Here is a 22,591-nt window from a genome sequence, read left to right on the forward strand (position 1 = left end):
CAAACAACCCTTAAATTCCACTGTACACCAATCAGAATGGCTATGATCAAAAACTCAGATGACAGCAGATGCTAGAAAGGATGTGGAGAAAGAACACTCTTCCTTTGCTGGTGTGACTGCAAACTGGTACAACCACTCTGGAAATCAGTCTGGAGGTTCTTCAGAATATTGGAAATAGTTCAACCTGAAGACCCAGCTATACTACTCCTGGACATATACCCAAAAGATGCTCCACCATATCACAAGGACACATGCCCCACTATGTTCATAGCAGCTTTATTCGTGATAGCCAGAAGCTGGAAACAACCCAGATGTCCTCAAGGGAAGGATGGATACAGAAAATGTGGTTCGTTTACACAATGGAATACTATTCAGCTATTAAAAATGAGGATATCATGAATTTTACAGGCAAATGGATGGAACTGGAAAACATACTGAGTGACGTATCTTAGATCTAAGAAACATGCATGGTATGTACTAACTAATAAGTGGATATTGGCCAAAAAGTTCAGAATATCCATGATACAGCTCACAGAAGACATGAAGCTTAACAAAAAGAGAAGGCTGAAGTGTGGATGCTTCAATCCTACTTAGAAAGGGGTATAAAATATTCATGGGAGGCAGCTTGAGGAAGAAACCTGGGTGGAAGAGGGGAGAGGGAGGGGAAAAGTCAGGGCAGTATCAGGTATGGGGGAGATTGGCTAAAAGCTTAGGGGGGCAGGAGAAGGGATAGAAATATGCAGCAGTATGGGGTGGGTCATGGTGTCAGGGAGAACCAGAAGAATGTCCCAGACACCAAGTGATGCAAGAGGCTTTCTGGACCCAGTGGGAATGACATTAGCCAAAATGCTCAACAGTGGTGAGATGGAGAGACCTGTAGAGATCACCTCTAGTAGATAGATATGGCCCCAGATAAGGGATGGAGACACTCGCCCATCTCAAAATTTTTGACCCAGAATTATTCCTGTCCAAAGGAAATGCAGGGACAAAAAATGGGGGGAGGAGGAGGGGGGAGGGGAGAGGGAGGGGGAGGGGAGAGGGAGGGGAGGAGAAAGGAAGGAAGGAAGGAAGGAAGGAAGGAAGGAAGGAAGAAAGAAAGAAAGAAAGAAAGAAAGAAAGAAAGAAAGAAAGAAAGAAAGAAAGGGGAGCAGAGACTAAAGGAAAGGCCACCCAGAAACAGCCCTAAGTTGGGATGTGCAAACACCAAACCCAGACACTATTGCTGATGCCATGTTGTACTTGCAGACAGGAGCCTCACATGGTTGTCCCCTGAGAGGCTCTGCCACCAACTGACTGAGACGGATGCAGGCATTCACAGCCAACCATTAGTCTTAACCCCTGTCGCGCCCACCTCGACCGGCAAGGAAGACGCAACACCGTTGGATCCTTCTCAATCAGCCTTTATTGCAGGAACACCTAGTTGATGATACGGGGACCCCGGGGGAACAAAGGCACTCGCCTTAAATACAAGACAGGCTGTGGCTGTAAATTTGTCCACTGGGGATTGGTGGAGCATGAAATACCTATTTAGCATGAATATCACCCTGGCCTTGTAGGTGCTGGGGGTCTGCCAACACATGCGCTGTAGGTGTTTACCACAAACGACCACCGGATGTCGGCACCATCTTTAGCCGCTCCCTACAAACCCCTATGGAGTAATCAGGGAAGGGATTGAAGGAGCTGAAGTGGATTGCAACCCCATAGGAAGAACAACAGTATCAACTAACTGGACTCCTCAGAGCTCCCAGGAAGTAAACCACCAATCTGATAGCATACATTGCTGGTTCCCCCTACCCCCTACATCTGTAGCAGAAGAATGCAGTTGTCTGGCCTCAATGGGAGGGGACGTGCTAGGTCCTGTGGAGGCTTGATGCCCCAGAGAAGGGGGATGCTAGAAGGGTGAGGTGGGTGTGGGTGGGTGAGTAGGGAACCACTCTCTTAGAGGTGAAGGGGAGGGGGCATAGGGTGGGGGGCTGAAAGAGGGGGGAACCGGGAAGGGAGACAACATTTGAAATGTAAATAAATAAAATAATTAATAATAATATACAGAGCAGATGGTAGGATGATCTAATGGAGAATCACATTCAATTTTGTGGGGTTTGAATAACAACAGTGGGGATGAAATGTTGTCTCCCATAAGTCCTATTATTTGTTGAAAATCTACTAATCCCTCTCCCAAATTTGTAGTGTGGCCATATTTGAATGCAGGGTTGTTATAGGAGAAACCAAGATCATTAGGAAAAGTCTTCACCCAGCAGGGCCAGTGCTGGTAACTTAAAATAAGTAAATTTGTTCACAGAGACAAAAGTATACAGTGGCAACAAAAGGTGAAGAGGGACAGGGAAAAGACAGTCATTTATACACAACAGTGAGAGGAAGGACACACACACAGCGGGGAAGAGTGGAATCCACCTATCAGGGCAGCAGGCTGGAGTAGACCCTCCTTCCTAGTCCTCAGAAGAAAGAAACCTCACTCATACCTGACCTGCCTGGAACTTCTTCTGGCTTTCAGTATGGTGGACTTAGTAAACCACTGCCAATAGTTAAGGTAAAATTAAGAGGGCAGAAACCTCTATGAAAACACAAAATAATAATAATTTTTAAAAGCCTTTTAACTTGCCATCAAAATAGCCAAACTCCTCAATGGTAACTGATTTAATCAGCAAACAAATACTATCTCATTTGAGAGAGACTGAAGCATACGCTGGCATCTTTAAGATTCTAAAGATAACTGAATTAGTTCAGTACTAATACAGACTTTGCATACTCCCATCATGAAGCTAGTTGAAAACAATAAGAGTCTTTGCCACAAACACTTTCAATACCATGAATCTTAATGTCATGTGTGAAACCATAGACGAATACAACAGAATAAAACAGAAAACATAATCTCTTAGATGCTAGATGAGTAGAGTGGAACCTTGACAAAAGCCTGTGAATATAACTTAATGTTTATATTTTTTTATTTTATAAAGTTGATCAAAACTCCTTTCATAACATAATTAATTCTGATCCAAAGTGCCTGGCAACAAGGACAAACCCTTCTCTGCCCAAAATAACAGTAATAAATAAATAACAGCCCCAACAAGGTCCAGCCAGAATACGAGATTGGGGTTCAGTAAAAAGCAGGCATGTAATAAAAAAAGATATAACCATATAGAGAATAGAAACCACAGGCAGTTTCATTTGATTGTAAATGTGCCACTTTTTAATTTATCTCTCAAATAAAAAAAGCAAATTCAAGCAATAATTCATAGTAGTTGGATGGAAAGCACTAAGCATTGAGTGATAAGATAGGGAGGCTTAGAAAGATGATCAATATAGAGGGTTGCCTATCTGAGTCACTGAGGAGGTCAGAACCTTATAGGTCAATTCGACCATATCAAGTGAGTATTATCCACTCATGGAAATCAGAGTAGTTCCTCTTGTATAGTAAGTCACCTGATTTGATTCCTTTATGGGATTCGGATAGAGTCTAGGTGGTGTTTATTTTCCTTTTGTCAAGTGTAAGAAATTATGTATAACTTCTACTAATGATAAATTGATATCAGAGTGCGTCATACCACACATCATGGGCTATACGCATGCTCAGTGCAAATCTGTAGGTCAACAATCAAGGAAAGGAGGTGGGGGAGAAGATGGGAAGGGGAAGAACACTGAAGCCAAAGAAGAGGAGGAAGGAGGGCGAGAGAAAAGGAAGGGAAGGGAGAAGATGAGCAAGGAGAGGAAGGGGAGGATGAGACAGAAAAGGAAAAGAGAGAAATGGGATGGGAGACACAAAGGAAAAAGGAAAGGAAGTAGACAGGAGAAGGATGTGGTTGGAGAAAAGACAATCCCCCTTTAAAATGTTAAGTAAATGCATTTGTGGGCAAAGATCAGAATAAACATCTCTTTTCCCACTTTTGTAGCAGTTGTTTGCCCCCACTTTGGTCTTCTGGAGGTTAACCAGGAATCCTTAATAATGAGTTCAGGAGTCAAGGAGGAAACGGTAAGCTAAGTACCAGAGCTTCACTGCTTGTCAACTGTGGTACTAGTTCCCTGCAGAATCAGTCTGAGAGCATGTTCTCAAGGCATGGCCACACTAGAAGACCTGAGGAAGTAGTGAAAGGATCAATGTGGCCATCAGAAGGGACCATCTTCAAAGTCTGGTCTCCATCTTAAGCATGTGGAGATGGAAACGATTCCAAAGCATATTGTTATCAAGAGGCCCACTTGTATAAATGCCACCCAGAACACCAGCAAGGGTCAAAGGCTGGTTTTGAAGAGTAGGAAGGTTCACTTCTGAAGTGTTGAAGTTGGCAGATATCAAGTGGAACTCACAGAGAACCAGGGCATGGGAAATTTCAAATGGAAAACACTTTTCTTCATTAAAATTGAATCATTTTACACAAGGCTATAGAAAAAAATCTTAATGTATTTAGATGGAAAACCTGTTTATAGTATAAGTTGTGAACATACCCAAAGAAGGAATATTAGTTATATGTGAGATTTAATAGTTCTATCTAAGACACAAATTAGGAAAGAAAAACATCGTTCAAATGCAAAGTGTAATAAGTGATCTATCTAAAAGACAAAAACAAAACATAGGAGAGAAAAATACTACCTATTCTTCCTCAGACAGTCCATATTTTTCCAGTTACCCTTAAGGGGAAAGTATTAATTCAGTAGCACAAATATCAACTATGACCAGATAGAGAGACTTGAGTAACTAAATCAAAGACAGACAATCAATGCTATACCAACGTTCTTGAACTATGTGCTCACGGTCCATTTGGTACATGGGAAGAAAACGAAAGCTGTATGAAATTTTGTACCTCAAAGCTGTCACCTTAGAACAAAACCAAGCCAATCAAGCTCTAAGAGAAGTCCATTTATTTAGCGCTACATAGGATCACCACTCAGGAAAATAAATTCAAACAATTGTTTTAAAAAAGATCTACTTATATTTATTTACTCAACGGGTATGTGTGTTTGGCTTTGTGTCCACATGCAATGGAGCTTGCAGAGGCAAAAACAGACCATAAAACCCCGTGGACCTGGATTAAAAGCCATCACACAGTGTATTAAAAGCCATCTTGAAGATTCTGGGAACCGAACCCAGGTCTTCTGAAATTAACTGCTGAGTCATCATGCCAGCTCTGCAAGCAATTTTCAAAAAGTCCTCGATGGTTTTACAACAAGGAGCCAATTAAAACTCAAAAAAGGATGGTAATGACATCATTCTTTTATGATTTCAAATAACTGACTCTTTGTTCTTGGAACCAACTCTCCAGGTTGCCCAAACCATCATGATTCTTAAATCTTGGTGGTATCACTACACTTCATTTGTTATTTTGTTTTGTTTTGTTTTGTTTTGTTTTGTTTTTGTTTGCTTGCCTTTTATGGTATTGATAAACTATTGTGCTTTATTTCTTCATAAGAGAGCCATGATGGTATGATGTACAAAGGGACAATAGTAAGTTGTAAACACAAGACAGGAAGAAAAAAGAAAAGCTTTCTTGGATGCTGGTTACCAAAGGTCCAGAGCAGATCTGCAGCTTTGATTCTTCCCTTCATCACTCTGACACAATGCGTGAGAAAATCAACTTCAAGGAGAGGGAAGACTTAGTTGGGTTCTCAGTTTCAAAAGGATAAGTCCAAACTCCTTGGCCCCACCATTGTGGGCAGAACATCACTGTCAACAGATCATGGCAGATCAGAGTTGCTCGCCCAGGGGAAGTGGAAATGCTCCTTCTTACAATGTCCTCAAATCCACACTGCACACCGAGTTCTGAGTTGCAAACGTGGATTTTGCATCACTGGTTAGTGAGGGGTTATGGCTGGGTGCTCGCAGAAGGCACACTCTTTTGTAAGAAGATGTACTGTACGGTTGCATCACTGGTTGGTGAGGGGTTATGGCTGGGTGCTTGCAGAAGGCACACTCTTTTGTAAGAAGATGTAGGGGTGCAGTTAAAGGCTCTGGGCAGTTTGAGGGAAGCGGTCTTATGTGCAGAAAAGGTCAGCAAGGCTTAAAAATGTCTCAAACGGCAGTGTGGATGGAAGGGAGCATTGGCAGCCTCATTCAGAAAGTCAGCTGTGGCTTGTCTGAGGTCTGACAATTCTACCTAAGTGTCCTGAAAGGCTCTATGCCTTTGATTTTGTAATTGTTGTCCCTTGACAAGGTGAAGAGATGTGATACAATCATTCCCCAGTTCTCCTTTCTCTTCCATACTCTGTGGTAACCCTTGCTCAAGGTAACATGTTTGTAGGCAACCGGAGCAGAGGTGCCAAAGGCTTGAACATCATTGTCAATTAAGAATAAAATGGAATATTAAAATTATTAAATTTAAAAAGGAAGCCAGCCATACATATGTAGCAACTACAAGTTAAATATAAATCCTGTTACCTTTTAGACTAAATACAATCTCTACGTCAAACTGTAAGGGGGAAATGGTCCTTCATGTTCACATCTACTATACAGAAATATTGCTTTTGTGTGGCTTAATTTGAGATATTTTCAGACACAATAATAAGAAAAGAAAGGTTTACAGTGCTCTGCATATTGATTACTAGTATGAAGGACCAAAAGCTGATGGTTCAACTCTCTTTGTTTTTATCTGAACATTTATAAAACCATCTGCTAGCTTTGTGTATCCACTTACAATTCTCCAGAAAGGCATAAAAGGCTTATAGGGTTTTCATGAGATCTGACTCGGCTACACATGGCTCTTTTAGAGTGAAGAGACCCACAGAATGGATACCAGATTCAATGGTAAGGGCTCACAGACAGGGTTACCAGAGGCATTGGTGACTTAAAGAACTTCTAGGCGGCTAACTCAGCAGCTATTAGAAGATGGGGCAGTTGATTAATAAAGGCCATTTATGTCCATTATAGCCTGGGACAGGTCTGCCTACAGTGCAGAAAGAAAGGTAACTTTGTTTTAATTCTACCTGTAGATAAAATAACCAGTCCTCATAAATCAAACAAGATAACTGGTTTTGCTGGGTCCCTAGTGAAGAGAAATAAATGCTTAGCCTTTTCTTATAATTGCCCACCAGTCCTCAAGCACCATTCCCATCAACTCATGAGAATGGAGAATCCTCTGAGAGGGGTATGTTTCCCCTGGGGGGGAAAAAAAAAACAAGACACAAGGTAGAAGAATGAGGAAGAAGCACCTTTCGTGTCCTACCGGGTTGGAAATGAGGACGCGGACTTGCCAAGCTCCACAAATCACACCCTTTGTGAGGGACAACTGTGTTCCAAAGGCCTCTTTCAACTAATACGTTTTCAGCCCAGCATCTGTCAAAGGTCTTCTTTTGTTAACTTGTTGACAAGAGTGAACCTGTCAGCTTTTAAAATGGCTGCCGGTCGCTATGTGCACACCTAGGTGAAAATGTGGAAAGTGTGAGTTACTCCCTTTCACAGGGGATCTTGTCAAGGGCTGAGGCTTCAACCTGGCTGCTCTTACAGCAGGGACCAAAAAAAAGAAAAAAAAAAGTAGGAACCGTACCACACAGTGTCGAGTCCATCAAAATTCCACAGAAATCAAAGAACTCACAAAGAACCAAATAGGTGTATGGGTATCCATCCCCCAAGGAGGTCAAAGGTCATGGGTGACTCAATAACACAGTGGAGATGCTCTGGGTTTTAAACGGGATCCCTAACTCTGGACTCAGCTACTTATTTTACATTATCGGCGGAATGAGGCATCGTGGGGCAGTATGATGACAGCAGTCAATATGTTCCCCTTGAGGCTAAATGACAGGTGAACACAGAGCCATCTCCACCTGAGAAATGGCTACGACCCAGTGAGGGCCCAGGGTGAATGCTTCAGAACATCTCTGAAGAGCCATGCGTCAGGGCTTGGGAGACGGGTCAGTGCGACGATTCTCTGGGCTCTCTGGGTAGAGGCACTTGCTAGAGCACACGTCTGACAAGTGGAATTCAGTTTCTGGAGACTGCAGTAGGAGAGGACCCATGCCTTAGAGTTGTCCTCTGACCTTTACATGAGTGTTATGAACACACACACACACACACACACACACACACATACACACACACACTATAAGGCTTCAGGTTCAAGAAACTAAAACTCAAGCACTGGATGTGCAAGTTGCCTTTATAAAAATGATGTGTGTCACAAACAAGTGGTCGGCCTATGTGGTCTCTTGCAAAACTTGAAAAAGTGGTTTTTGGACTTCTTAATAATTAAGTCCTTACTAATAAAAAGAATGCCATTGTCCCTGATAGTTGGGAGAGCACTACAAGATGTTATAGCTGCCTGGGGCAGAGTGAAGCTGGGATCCAGTTACCATGATGGCAGGCCAGCCATGCGGGTGTCCACGTCCTCTCGGAGGACCTCAGCTTACAGACCACACTGTCTACTGACATGCTGACGCTCTGTAGTGGGACAATGGTACTGTGCAGGTAAGTGTTTTCATGACTATGATTTTAATTCTGCATCTTAACTAGCTAACAATCCATACTTTAGCTCAGCGTAACCAATGCTGGTTTTGACAATAGAAATAAGGGGGTGGGGGTGTTTCCACAGTGCACCCTGCCCTTCAGTGGTGAATAGGGTAATAGATGGTCCCTAACGAGGAGAAGATGTCTTTGTGAGCTTACTTACACCTTTTAATCTTGATGTAACTCTATAGAAGGTTATGATACTCTGCCACAGTCAATCGAACAGGCTAGGCTTATTAATACACAAATTGCTTCATTACGCCACCTCTAATAGCCTAATAACTGAGATAAGAATATGAATTTGGGAGGCAGAGGCAGGTGGATCTCTGAGTTTGAGGGTCAGCCTGTCTGTGGTGTGAGTTTCAGAAAGCCAGGACTACACAGAGAAAGATAACAACCACTCAAAGGCCTGGAGCTGAGCCTGGGTGGTGGCTGAGTTCAGCCTGCCTGCTCGCCCATGCCTGTGCTCCTAGGACCAGCTCTCCCAGGCTGCCCAGGGGAGGTTGGGGCCATCTCTCCCATGTGTCACAGCCACCTACTCCTGCTGCAGCCCATGCAGGAGCCAGTCCTTCAGAAACAAAGCTGCAGGACCTCCACGACACAGGGCAACAGCACATTATTCAAGAGGAGTCCTAGTGAGGATCTGATATTGATAGTTTAGCGGGAGCCAGAGGCCTCGAACCAGACCAATGACTCATTGCAACGAATATTTACAAGTGCAGCTGTTTGGGCAAACGGGGAATACTGTGTGACACACCGTGACACACCGCAGCTTCCACAGCATGGTTTTTGCTGTTGTTTTTGTTTTTATTACTTATCTATTTTTATCTTATGGGGAAGGTTGGGAGGGTTTAGGGCTGATATGGAGGGATTGGGGGATGAATAGAATTGAGGTACATAATGTGAAATTCACAAAGAATCAATAAAAAGGACAACTACCAGGGATGAGGAGATAATTCAAGCCATGCAAACACAAGGGCTTGAGTTCAGATCTTCAAAATCCACAGATGCAAAACTCAGATGCAGACACAGCAGCCCTCCCTGGGGCTCCTACAGTGAGTTGTGGGATGTAAACAGAGAATTGCTGGAAGCTGGCGGGTCAGTTCGCCTGGCATACACAACATTAAGATCCCATCTCAAACATGGTGGGAAGCGAGGGCTGACAGCCAAGGTCATCTTCTGATAACCACCTGCTCACTGTGGCATATGTGCACTGCCCTGCAACACATGGGTACACACACATGCACATGCACACACACGCATGCACATGGACATACACACATACATGTACATATGCATGTATATATTACTGATTAAAACTGCCGTACACTCATCTTCAAATAACTACCAAAGAACTCACCAATTCTCCATCCAGAATCCTAACTATGGCTTAGATCAATGGAGTCCATTTCTAAGACGCATATTGCTGATTAATTGCCTAATAATGACTGTGAGATAGCATGAGCCTCAGGATCTCAGAAATTAATCTTTATAAGTTAAATTCAAGTTAGTACACAATGAATTCTAATCTTCTGTAAATTACAAATTAATTTAGAGTAAATCAAAAACTGTTAACCAGAATAATAAGCCACGTTTCCTTACATCTAGATTAGAAGAGGCAGTGTAAGTACACTGCTATACATTACCACAGATGCAAAGGTCCCAGAGCTGTACATTCGCTAACAGCTATTATCAACTGTGAGCTAGAAACACACACACACACACACACACACACACACACACACACACACACACACACACGATGGCAATAATTACTGAGAAGAACAAAATAGTCTGTTAAATTGCAATTATATTTTCACACATTTTCACTAACTAAACAACTTCTAAGGCTGAGCTAAATTTACATTTTTGAAAAGCTCGCATCTATAATACTACACATACCTGCTCAGTTCACACACAACAACCTACCCTGCACATATGTTATTATGTATTATCTGCAAGGAGTGCTGACATTTTGCCAATTTCTAAGTAAATTCTGCCTTCTGGTGCTTTCCGGCTACTGGGTCACATTCCCAATGCTTCGGTGTATTTAGTTTTCCAGTGAGCACAGTGTTCTCTACAGCGCCCCTGCTGGAGGACTTGCGATCAACAGTTGGCCATTTGCAGAGACACAGCTTGGTCTTGTCACATGATCCAGACCCACTGGCCCGGTACAGAACTATTCTGAGTTGTAAATGGGGATGGGGATGGGGATGGGGGCGGAGGTGGGGTGGGGCTCTTTCTGATTGACACTCAGGAAGAAGGCAATAGAGTCTGGAGGGAGCGCGTCCTTTATTGATATTCTAGCTTTGCTCTAGTAGTCCGGACGCTAAATTGGAGCTGAAAATAGAAGCAGATTAAAGTACAACTGGATTTTCCTCAAGTCTCTCTTCAGATGTTCAAAATGAAAACTGCACTTGCCTTCTGCATTAGGAAATCAGGTAAGAATGGTGATAAATGAACAACGCAGGGACTAGGAGCTAGGGGAAGGTTGAAAAATGACAGAAAACAGAACAATAAGCAGGTAGGAGGTGGGGGAAACCCTGTGAACTCTGAAACTTGGAGAAAGGGAGAAGTGGGAATAACTAGGTATTGTAAGGGGGGCCAATGGTCCCCCTTAATCTAAATAAAAGGGGGACTTCAGATATTGTGACACCATGTCCTAAAGCTGAATAGTTCTTCCTTCCTTCTGTCCCCTCCTCTATCTGTGTCTGTCCTTTTTCCAGTGGGGCTCATTGTCCCACCAGAGTAAAACCTTCTAAGTATCAGACTATGTTGTCCTGGTTGGTACCCTCTACAGATTTAATGGATAAATGGCTTAACAAGTTTTCTCCTGACAGTTGTAATTCTCCGTCACAGAACAATAGAAAATGCTTAGATCTTACCGTGTCTGGTGAAATTCCTGGAATGCCACGGATGTTTAACCAATTTAATGCCTTAAAAATTCTCTAAACAGAATTGGCGGAAAAAATGCCCTTTTACATGTCAAATAAAAACATTGTACAAATATCAGCCACAATTACCGCCTGTAGCTTTCAATAAAACATTTAGAAATGCTTGCATGCTCGCCGCTAACAACAGGGGAAAAAAATACCACAAGATGTATTTTTTAAAAAATATTTAAAATTTTAAAATTACTTTAAAAACCAACCTGGTGTTTCAGAAAAGCAAGGTTTACTCACTATTTGTATGTTTCTGAACGAATATATTCGAAAACATGGGAGACGCCAAGCTGGAACTGGTCAGCAATTGGGGTAACCCAGGGGTTGTTCTCTGCTTTGAAGACCTGCTTCTGACCGGTTAGGTCCAAGTTGCCTGAAAGGAGGAAGAGAGGCGCAAGGAAGTTAAGGGTTCTATCATCCAATAAGAGGGGAGTGGAGAAATTCTTCTGTACTTTATGAGTCATTTTTATTTGATTTTTCTTAAAGCACATACCCCAAGTCATTGCTGATAAACTAGGCAATGGTGATGATGATACCCTGGTTAAAGAAATGGATACCAAATGAAGGAGAGAGATAGGAAGAAAAGAGAAGAAAAGAAAAGAGGGAGGGAGGAAGAAGGAGGGGGTGGAGTAGAAGGGCAGGAGAGGAAATAAAAAGAAGAAAGTATCCACCAATCTGAGAAAGCACTCTCTCCTGAAAAGCATGCTTTACTCTAGATATCTGATGCAGAGATTGAAAGTCTCGTTCAAGACTGAAAGAGGGACTAGAAAGATGGTTCAGTCATTAAAACGGTGCACTGCTGTTGCAGAGGGACCTGGCTCACGATCACCTGCAACTTCAGTTCCAGGGCAATTCAACACCTCTGCCTTCCAAGGGTACCTTGCGCTCACACCTAAGCACATACTCACTCATGGATATACCCAGCCAAGCACATAACCACCCAAGCACATAACCCACCCAGGCACATAATTAAAACGCCCCCGATGATGTCAGGATGCATCTCTCCTATGTGAGTAGACCTAAGGCAAATCAGATTGACAGAGCTTTCTGCATTGAGCGCAAAACCGGAGTGAAGCAACAGAAGCACAGGACGCTGGTGGTGTTACCACGGACCATTCGAGCATGATGAACCCTTGGCAAGTCAGTCCTTAGTGAGTCTCATTAACATAGTGACGGGTAGAGGCTGACATCCAGGTGAAACGGTCTACAAATTGCCTTTGAAAATTACTTCCTCGCTTAATTTTTTAGCAAACCCCAAGGTCAGTTATTAACATCACTTCATAGGTTAAGACATGGAAATCTGGGTGAACGAACTAATACACCCCAATTTTAGAAAATGTCAGCATAGAGACCTTGAAGCTGGCACCAAACCTTGTTCTCTTTCTGTGGACAAAGTAATTCAGCTGTGTGTTCATTTGGGTCAATAATGTGTCAATAAGGCATTGAAGCTTCCTCTCACCTGGGTATCACCTATTCATGGTCAGACAGCCCCCCTTTGCCCCAACTTTAGGTATGTTCAAGTATGGAAAAGGAAACAGGAAGGAGCTTCCTCAGGTACGTCAGTCGAGGTTGGCCAGGCAAGATCAAAGACAGAACATCTCCGCAGCAGGAAAGGACATGGCTTCCCTTGGAGAGTCCCCACTGGCCTTTCCTGAAAGTTCCACTATGCAACTCCGGTCTTGTGGTGTGCGGCACAGGACTGTGTGCACAGAGACGCGCAGCAATTACCCTTCTCAAGACACTTCAAAGTGACACGGTTGTCTTGTTCTGATGCATGAGTGGCATTCTGTCAGAACTGATGGTCATGACAATGATTCTGAGATACACGTAGACCACAATACAAACAGTTTTCTAGTTGATCTGAGTGCTGGGAATGAAAGAGTAAACATTTTTTCCTTGTTATGATGTGTAGTGGATGCACAGGTTGCGTGTGTGTGTGTGTGTGTGTGTGTGTGTGTGTGTGTGTGTGTGTGTTGTGCATGCAGACGAGAGACAAAAGTCTGGAGTCTTTCTTTACCTTACTTTCTACAGAACATCGTTCACTGAACTTGGCAATAACTGATTCAGCAGACTGGCCAGCAAGTCCCTGAGATCTTCCTGTCTGTCCCTCCCCAGTGTCAGGATCACACAGGCACCACCATGCTGAGGCCCAGCTTCTCACGTGGGTGTTAGGATTTGAACCCAAATCCCAGTGCTTCATGGGGCTGACTAAGCCATCTCTCCAGCTCCAGAAATGTTTACTGGGAAAATGGATACAGCTGTTTTTTTTCTTCTAACAAAGGATAGGCACTTTGAATGTCTTTTTTATAAAAACTGGCAAAAATAGGAAAAGAGGCCATGATGTTGAAGGATGAGGAATATATGGGAAAACTAGGAAGGAGAAAAGGGAAGGTAGATATACACTGTAATTAAATTACAATCTCAAAAAAATTTTAAAAAAATCATTACAATCTTACAAATAACATTTTAAAAAAAGACGAAATATTACGGAAGTAATTCATCACATCTTTCCAAAGAAACAGAGTTTATTGGTGTAACGTGCAGAAATAAGCAGATACCTCGCTCTGCGAGATTATTAATATTGTCATCCTCCTCGTCCTAACGATTAGACATCGTTAGTCAGCTTTTACCTCACCTGGAAATTAATGAGCTTGACTCTCATGAGTTTGGGAGCTGCCTGGAATAAATGCAAGTTCAAAGACTGCAAATGCTCTACTCCGAGGAGCAGCCGCTCAGAGCCTAATCCTGCAGGCCAGGGAGCCACTCTTTGTGGTCCTTACCGCTTTGCATCAGGGGGCCTTGTTGAGTTCCTAAGGTGAGACAAACATTCAATCTAGTTTTTAAATTCTTATGTCATTTCTTCCTAATCATCTTCTCACTAACACTATTTCTCCAGAAATCCCTTTCATATATATATGGGTGATGAGAATTTCTAAAAATAAGCCTGTATTTCTTCACTGCTGTATTTCTATGAATAATTAAGAATCTACCCATTGTCCTTGGGACAATGGAAGGTCCCTGGACCCTGAAATGGTCACTACGGTAACAGTTCACTGGTAAGTTGGGAATGGAGGTGCTACTGGCGAACAAAGCCCTTCTGACACCTCTATCGGAGATGTAACTTAAGCTTACATATTATCATCTTCCTGCACCTAAGCTCTTTCTGCTAACTCAGCCTGGGGTCGACCACTAGACAAATAAGATTACAAGAGGTGGTAGGGACGAGGTGTAAATACTACAAAGTGATGGGGTCAGGGTATGAACTGATTTGGTGGGAATTCTGTGGGAACTCTTCCTTCTCTGACATTAACACCAGGTCCCTCCCGAGAACTCGAGCTGAATTTCACTGCACACGATTCTATTCTGCAGACCGGGCACCTAGGACATCGTGTCATTCACCCTTTATCATGAACTAACTTCCAACAGCGACGGCTTCTTTTGAATGTGTGCCTTAGACAGGGACCACTGGAATATAAGATGATCATCACTTTAGGAAGAGGAGCAGAGAATTTGAAGAACAAAGGATTTCTGGCTGTGCTGGATTTCAGGGCCTTTGGTCACTGAGAGCAACATGGATCATTTGCAAGGGCTGGGGAAGATCTCTCACAGACCAGCATCGGTTGCTCAAAGTCTATTGGCATAAGACAGTGAGAAAATGGGGCTCTCTTCTCTCTGGATTGTATCACGATGGGCCTCACTCTGCCAAGTCTCAAGGCTTGCCCCAGTAATCTGAAAACACAGGGACATAATGGCATGCCCTGTGGTTCATATTCATATCCCAGCACTAGAAAGACGAAGGCAGGGGGATTATTATGAGGTCTAGGTTAGCCTGGTCTACATAGAGACTCTGTCTCAAAAAAGAGTAAGTATGATCCAAATGAATTTTCGATGTGGCATGTAGAGATTTGGTCTATTGCTATGATAATGCTAAATAGTGGTCTATTGCTATGGTAAGGCTAAATACTGGCCCCCAAATTCTGGTTGCCCTCATGTACAGCAAGTGATGCTGTACAACCTAGTCCCCCTAGTTATCCCTGATTGGTCAATAAACATGACTTCAGCCGGGCAGAAGAGAGGTAGGCGGGGTTTTGGTTCTCAGGCCTGAGGTCTGACCACAAGAAGTAAATGAAAAGAGAAGACGCCGTGGGGTAGCTGGATCGTGAGAAGTGGCCATGAGGGCTGGCCAGTAGGAGTAAGAGGAGACCCAGGCGGAACATGGCAAGTCACATCTCAGGGTTGGTGTCCGGGAAGTAGACAAAGTAGTTCAGAGGGTTGATATCTGCCCAGCTCTGATGCCGTTAAAGCCTATCATAGATGTTAAGGTTTCGTGCCTTTTATCTGGGAACTGAATGATCAAAGGCAGGGTAGAAACCCCCCGATTAATATTAACTACAGCAGTGGTATCCCTGAACTTAAGATTCGGGTACACAATTCTGCAGAAAAGAAGAATCTGCAGTCTACTGGCAACTGACTACCAATACATTGGAACGTAGGCACAGCCACTGGTTAACCACTCAGCAGCTTCTCACAGACCCTGCCGTCGTCAACGCTGAAGCTTCTAAGAAGAATGCACAAAGATCCGGTGCACCCTCACCGCCACACTTGGAAGACATACCCAGGGGAAGAACGCCTAGAAAGGTCAGCCGTGCCCTTCTGCCTGAAGCCCATAGCCCCCTGGAGATCTGTCAGTCCCCAGTGATGTCTCTATTTAGTGCCGTCAGTGACGACCGGGAAAGCACGGACGACTGCTAATGACTTTTGCTAACTGGAGCACAGAGGAGACGCTGAGTGCAAGGCAGACATTGCTCCCTTCGGGGGGAAAAGGAGTCATAACCTGACGTGTGAGAGTGAGGGGAAACAGGAAGGACCACGGACGATCGGCATCGTCATTTCCATCAGGTCGAATCCACTCTGCTGCTCTGCTCCCTGTGCGGAGGGGGGAGGCGGAGGTCCTGGTTACCCTGTGCCATTATACTGCGCTTATTTTAGTCCTGAACAGAGCCACTGAAGCAAATACTCAGGAACCTCACAGCCCCAAGATAAACATGGGGGTCGGGGTGGGGGTCCTGAAAAGGAAAGAACGGTTCAAGTACATTGCAGAGAAAAACAAAACGCCAGCTAGCTTCTTGTTCAATGCAAGGACCACATGGACTAACCAAAACAAACCTTAAAGGAGGAATCAATTTCCTGTGACCAGGGTGAAAATTACACCTGATCCTAAAAGGGTAAAGTCTCCTCAGAATTATGACGGGAGCCCGACGAGGTGGGGTGAGCATCTTTTGTTTCTCAAGCCAGTGTCACTGGGAGTTAACACAATCCCTGCTTCCGTGTAGCTACAGTCCTCCCAGAAACCATCTGTCTCTGGGTTCCCTTACCTCACTCTGTACCAGGCCGGCATGCAGCACTTTCAGAAGAGGGTTAATCTAATTAGAGTAAAGATGGGCCACTACACTGTGAGGAAGGATGACACCTGTCTCTTATTGGCCTAGCAACAAGTTTGCATCGCCCCGGAGAAGCTTGTCTGTCAGCTGTCTGGGGCGTGTTCCCTTTTAGGTAATAACATGCGGGCCGCATCTCATCCTGCTGTCTGTCAGCCTGCAATCGAGGCCTTCGCGCTGCTCGCTTCAGTGCGTCCAGCGAGGAGCCCTGGCCCAGCCCCTTTATTAGAAGGCTGAGCGGGTGCTCTGGTGATGTTCTAACAAGGATCAGGCAGCAGGATTAAGCGCTGTGACAAAGAGGATCTAACAGGCTGGAAAGGGGTGCATCTACAGACATGCTGGCTGGCTCCCAGACAGACTCACTTTGCTCACTCCTCCTCCTCAGTCAGGAGGTGCGCGGGCCACTGGGGGAAGCCAGGCAGCACCGTGATTAGCGGTGACCCTCTGACCGATGCTGCCACGAAGATCATCTATCACTCAGAGGCTTATTCTGCGATTGCAAATTGGATTTTCCATTTTATTACCTGCAAAAGGACCACATATGCTTCCTTCCCAGGCCCCTAGCGCAGCCAGCTTGGCTGCGCGGTGGTAATTGTGTAAACCCTAAATCATGCAATACAGTCATTCGCCTTGCTGCTTATAAACGTGATTGAATGCAATAGGCAACCGAGGCCCCATTAATAAGTACGTTCATTTTCACTTATGGAAATTGGTTGTTTCCCGTAATCACACTGTGAAAATTCTTCCTGAGGACTCAAGATCCTGACGCATACGGCCGGGAGCACCGTTTTTCACGTAGCAAGCGAGGGGTGGGGAGGGGCGTGGAGGAGAGCAGGGTAAATTTCTCATGTCATCAAAATGGCATTTCCTCCCTCCCCGGTTTCACAACGATGCCACAGAGAGCGTTTAAATTAATGTACTTAGAAAAATCGGGTTCTCCCTCACTCATAAAAATCTAAGACCATGGTCTAACAAGGCTAAACTGAAAAAGTATGGCTGACTAGGTACTCCATCACTACGTTCCCACATCTGCCCAAGCCCAGGTAACTGTGCTCATGAAGGAACCCGGTGAGGTAGCAAGGCAGCTGGAAGGCTCGGCATTGAATTCCCACGAGGAAACTAATGACAAACACTGACAACACAAAATAAAAGCTGCATTTACAGCTGCTCCAGATAGAGTGCACATATAAATCTCTATAATTTTTATTACGGTGTGTAACCCTGCTAATTACAGAAATGTGTGATTATAGCTGGCTGACTAGGAAAAGTTCCTCCGATTTCAGTTCCTTTTTAACTGAATTAAAAAATGATGAAGCTTATAAAGTGATGCTTATGTGGCGACAGTAAATATTTGCAAGAATAAACTCTGAGACTGGAACCAGAATGCTCACTACCAGGTGATAAGATACCAATACTGCTCATTGTGATGTAGTAATTAAAATAGACTGGCCTAGAAAGAGGTCCGTGTTATAATTTTTTTTAATTATCCGGCGTACTTATGATCTTTTCATAAAAGGCAGAAGAAAAATAACCTCATGGTGTGTGTTTAATTATATTTTATGTGTAAAATAGGAAGAAGAAAGGGATACTCACAAGATATATTAACTCTGGTGTCCTCCAATAGGAGAAATTAAGGTGGGGGCAGATGCGAACCGTCAGAAAAAGGGATAGCATACTTTCCCTTTAGAGAACCCAGTGTTGTGGTAAGTGTGGCTAATTTTCATAATTTAAAGGAAAAGATTAGAGATGACGAGATGAAAGGGCATTGAAAGACAATTTGTCAAAACAAATTCAAAATGCATAGTGCACGGCCACTGTTACAAAGAAGAGCCTCGAATTGCATTTAAAGCTTCTTCCCATCACTGTACCCGTCACGCCAGCAGCCCTCACAGCCTGTGTTACACGGAATGGTCTATCAGACCCTGGACGAATTGAGAATCTCCTTCTGAGGTTGCCTCTCTTTCTGTGAATCGACAGTGCAACCAAAGCAAGGCGGGATGTCTCCCGACAGCTCTCCTGTTTATTCTGCCAGGGAACACAAGGCCACACCATCACTCTGCCAATTGTCTGTTTAGCCTTTCTAGGGTGGGGGGCGGCCTGTTTTGAAAATAGGCGTGCTGTTCATTTAGGCATGAAATGCATGGCTGCTTTATCATGGCTGCTAAAATAAACAGTTACTCTTCCCAGGTAGTCCAGGGAAAGAGCATAATTCAAATTGAAAAAGATTACCAAAACAAAAACAAGGCTCCCCCTCAGCCCCCCCCCCAGAAACGGACCCAACAAAAGCAGCCCCTGATTTATGTGCATGCTGGCACAAATAGGTTCAGAAGCCTTTTCCCAATAAAGAAAAATCACATTTTACATCGTTTCCGTCTCATGTGTTTCTTGGCCATTTTATATATTCGTGGCCCAGAGTAATACGGGACGGGAGGAGCTAGGTCTCACTCACTTGTACTTATGATTACCTAGCAACAGAGCGGTGAGCATCCCCAATGCACACCACAACGGTGGCTTTATTTTGCAAGTGGATATGGCCGTTCATAAATAATTCATGTTCTAAACCTGGCATTTGTTTAGGATCTCCCCTATCTTTCTTCTAAACATGGGAGGCAGAACCATTTTTGCCTGCCAGATTTCTCCTGCATTGTTCACATAATGTCAGATCGCATAGGAAAAAAGCCAAGCGATCCTGCATTCTATTTAACACACACCGTTCACTGACTTGGAGACTAGAGTGGGCAAATCCTGTGCTCCGTGGGCCTTTGGTCACCCCCATCTGCCAAGGGAGAGCAATCATCAGTGGATGGTATGATGGCCTGATGCCAAGGACTGTAGAAGAGTGGGTGCTATGGGATAGAAAGCATCCTACGATTATAAAAATTGAGTTTGTTATCATTTTAAGTGTACCCTACAATGTGCTTTTGGGGAACATGTTCTCAAAGCAGGTGTAGCATGTAAACCCTGCAAGCTGCCATTCTTCTGGGGGAAGGTCCCTGATCATAGGAGTCTCAAAGGCCTGTTATCAAGAATATAAGGTGTTGTACACCGGTAATCTCAGTACCTGGGAGGCAGAGGCAAGACCTTGGTCTACAAGGTGAGTTCCAGGGCCATCTGGGTTAGATAACAAGATCCCATCTCAAAATAAAGGAAAGCTACCATACCATTTAGAAACAACGACTGTATTTTGCTTCCTTGAAGATTGAGAGATTGCTGGTCAATGGTGGTCTGTATCTCTTTATGACTAAATACCATGACCCTACTTCCCACTAAATTCCCTTGTTTATGGGGTGACTGGGAAGGTTTCCTTCCAACCTCTTGAGAAACTGGAAATGCTAAGACTGAGGAAGTCTCAGGTGATGCGGAAACTGGGGTGGGGGTATTTATTTAAGCAATTTAAAAATCATGTTTGAATAATAAGTATCAGCATGGCTACTTTTAATAGGATTGATATAGCTGTCAATAATCCATTTTCACTTGATCCATTTAACTTAAATATATAGGACCTTTTCCTTAATGAGGGAAACGTTTGCAGCTAGTGGTGCATGATGGCTTTGTGACATGAGCAACAGAAATTATTTTGTTTTTCAATTCTCAGAATGTCCTCTATCCTTGACCGCTGAGAAGCTACAACTTTACTACCAGACAGAAGCAAGCTGAAGGAGGAAGGATGCATTGGGTTCAGTTGGCTGTGGTGAGGAAGGCCCGCTAGAACATGTCCATTCACACCATGGCAGGAAAAGAAACAGACAGCAAGAGAGCAAGACAACAAGACAGTGACCCACCTTCAATGACCTCACTACCCCCAACTTAACTTTACCTACCAGCTTTCTAGAATTTTACAAAATAGTGCCACTGTTGGTGATTATTATTATTATTATTATTATTATTATTATTCAAACCACCAGCTGATGGGGCCCATTTAGCTTTTCAAGCCATATATATTCTATTAGATGATGTATACCAGAAGAACTGGAATTCGTTGAGGTGGCCGGGGTTCTAGAAATGAACATTTCCTCTACATTGTTGGTCAGAACACCAAACTGTAACTGTTCTCTGAAAGGCTATTAAAATGTTCAGATGATGTTATTGAGGAATTTGCATGATGAGGATATAAGCAAAACTATTCTGAGAGATTTAGCATCATAAATATTCAATTTAAATATTGCCTGTGTTCTTCCTGAACAACTAGACACAGCTTAATATCTTATATTTGGTTAATAAACTATGAACCACTTATAGATGGCACAGCACTTAAAATGTTTCCAAATAAAATTTAATGACACAGGTAGTCATGACACACTATTGAAGGCTGAAAATGCAGGCTGTACAACTCAGAAAACAATCTTAATTTCTATAAGGTTATGCATATATATTGAGAAGAAAGGATAAAACATACACTTAAGAATATATGCATACAGGGCTGGAGAGATGGTTGGGTGGTTAAGAGCACTGACTGCTCTTCCAGAGGTCCTGAGTTCAATTCCAAGCAACCACATGGTGGCTCACAACCATCTATAATGGGATTCGATGCCCTCTTCTGGTGTGTCTGAGGACAGCTAGAGTGTAATCATATTAAAAAATATACCTACAAATAGAAAAAAAAAGAACTAAAAACAATTAGCATTTAATTGGTTCTGTTTAAATGACAGGATCATGAACACTATACATTTCTGGTTTCTAGGTATACGGACACTGAGATTTGAGGATATGTATTTTCTCACATCCTTGGGGATACCTGTCCTGTCTCTCCGTCCTCTTTCTCTTCTTTCCTCAGCATCTTGCCATTCTCCACAGGCCAGTCTGGAACTCCTCCATCCACGTGATCATCCTTTTTCAGTCACCCAGTCCCGTTGCTCCTGATGCTATAGTCTGTCTTTTGACAATGCCTTTATTTTCATGGAGTTCAGTTTCCCTAATTCTTCTTTTGGTGCCTTTGTCTTTGAAATCATATCCAAAATAAGTCATCAAAGTTAATATCATGAAGCTTTTGCCTTGTGTTTTCATTGAAGAGATTTATTGTTACTTGTAAGTGTTCTGGCTAGTACTATGTCAGCTTAACACAAGCTAAACTCATCGGAGAGCAGTGAACCAAAATTAAGAAAATGCCTTCAAAGATGGGACTTGATAAGGTCATGAGTGCAGGAGAGCTAGCCCTGCCCCTCACTAGCTGTAGCCCTTGGGAGAGCTGGCCTTGCCCCTCACCTGGGTAGCACAGCAGGGATGGCTCTGGAGGTTTGGTGTGGGTTTGGTGTGTGTGCCCCAAGAGCAAGAGAACAGACCTGGCATGCTACCAGTGGCAGCACTGGGTAGCCCAGCCAGAGCACTGATGAAGACCTAACCCTGGTGATGCTAATAAGAGATAGACGGTGCCCTGAGCAGCTCAGCCTAGATCCAGGGCTATGGGTTATCCTACACCCGAATCTCTGTATCATCTGACAATGGTTGAGATGGGAGGGCAGGTCCTACTGATCCAAAGTTTCAGCATCTCCATGACACAAGACAACATTTGGATAATTGGGAGGAGACTCAGCGAGGATCCAGTATATAATGTGTCACAGAAGCCAGATATCTTGAACCAGAGCAATGAGTAAATAACTCATCGGAATGAGCATTTGCAAGTGAAGATGTGTGGACAGAGGGGTATACTGTGGGGTACACTGTGATACAGTATAGCTTTCACGGTGAGATTTTTTCTATGCTCTGTGTGTGTGTGTGTGTGTGTGTGTGTGTGTGTGTGTGTGTGTGTTATTTTCTGAGGAGGTTGC

At 43.6% G+C, this 22,591-nt stretch overlaps 1 protein-coding gene across 9 annotated transcripts in view; it reads right to left on the minus strand.

Annotated features, from left to right (window-relative positions):
- Positions 1 to 22,591, minus strand: part of Rsu1 (Ras suppressor protein 1) — a 244,967-nt gene that overhangs the window by 126,612 nt on the left and 95,764 nt on the right. For all 9 annotated transcript variants that reach the window (XR_015640969.1, XR_015640968.1, XR_015640970.1 and 6 more), the window contains 1 exon segment: positions 11,629 to 11,761. Coding sequence is in view for 6 of the 9 variants with exons in the window: in XM_087591500.1 (XP_087447626.1) it covers positions 11,629 to 11,761 (133 nt within the window). In the remaining 3 variants the exon portion in view is untranslated.

The sequence above is a fragment of the Rattus norvegicus genome, chromosome 17, assembly GCF_021556685.1.
Source record: "Rattus norvegicus strain SHRSP/BbbUtx chromosome 17, alternate assembly SHRSP_T2T, whole genome shotgun sequence".
NCBI classification, from domain to species: Eukaryota; Metazoa; Chordata; class Mammalia; order Rodentia; family Muridae; genus Rattus; species Rattus norvegicus.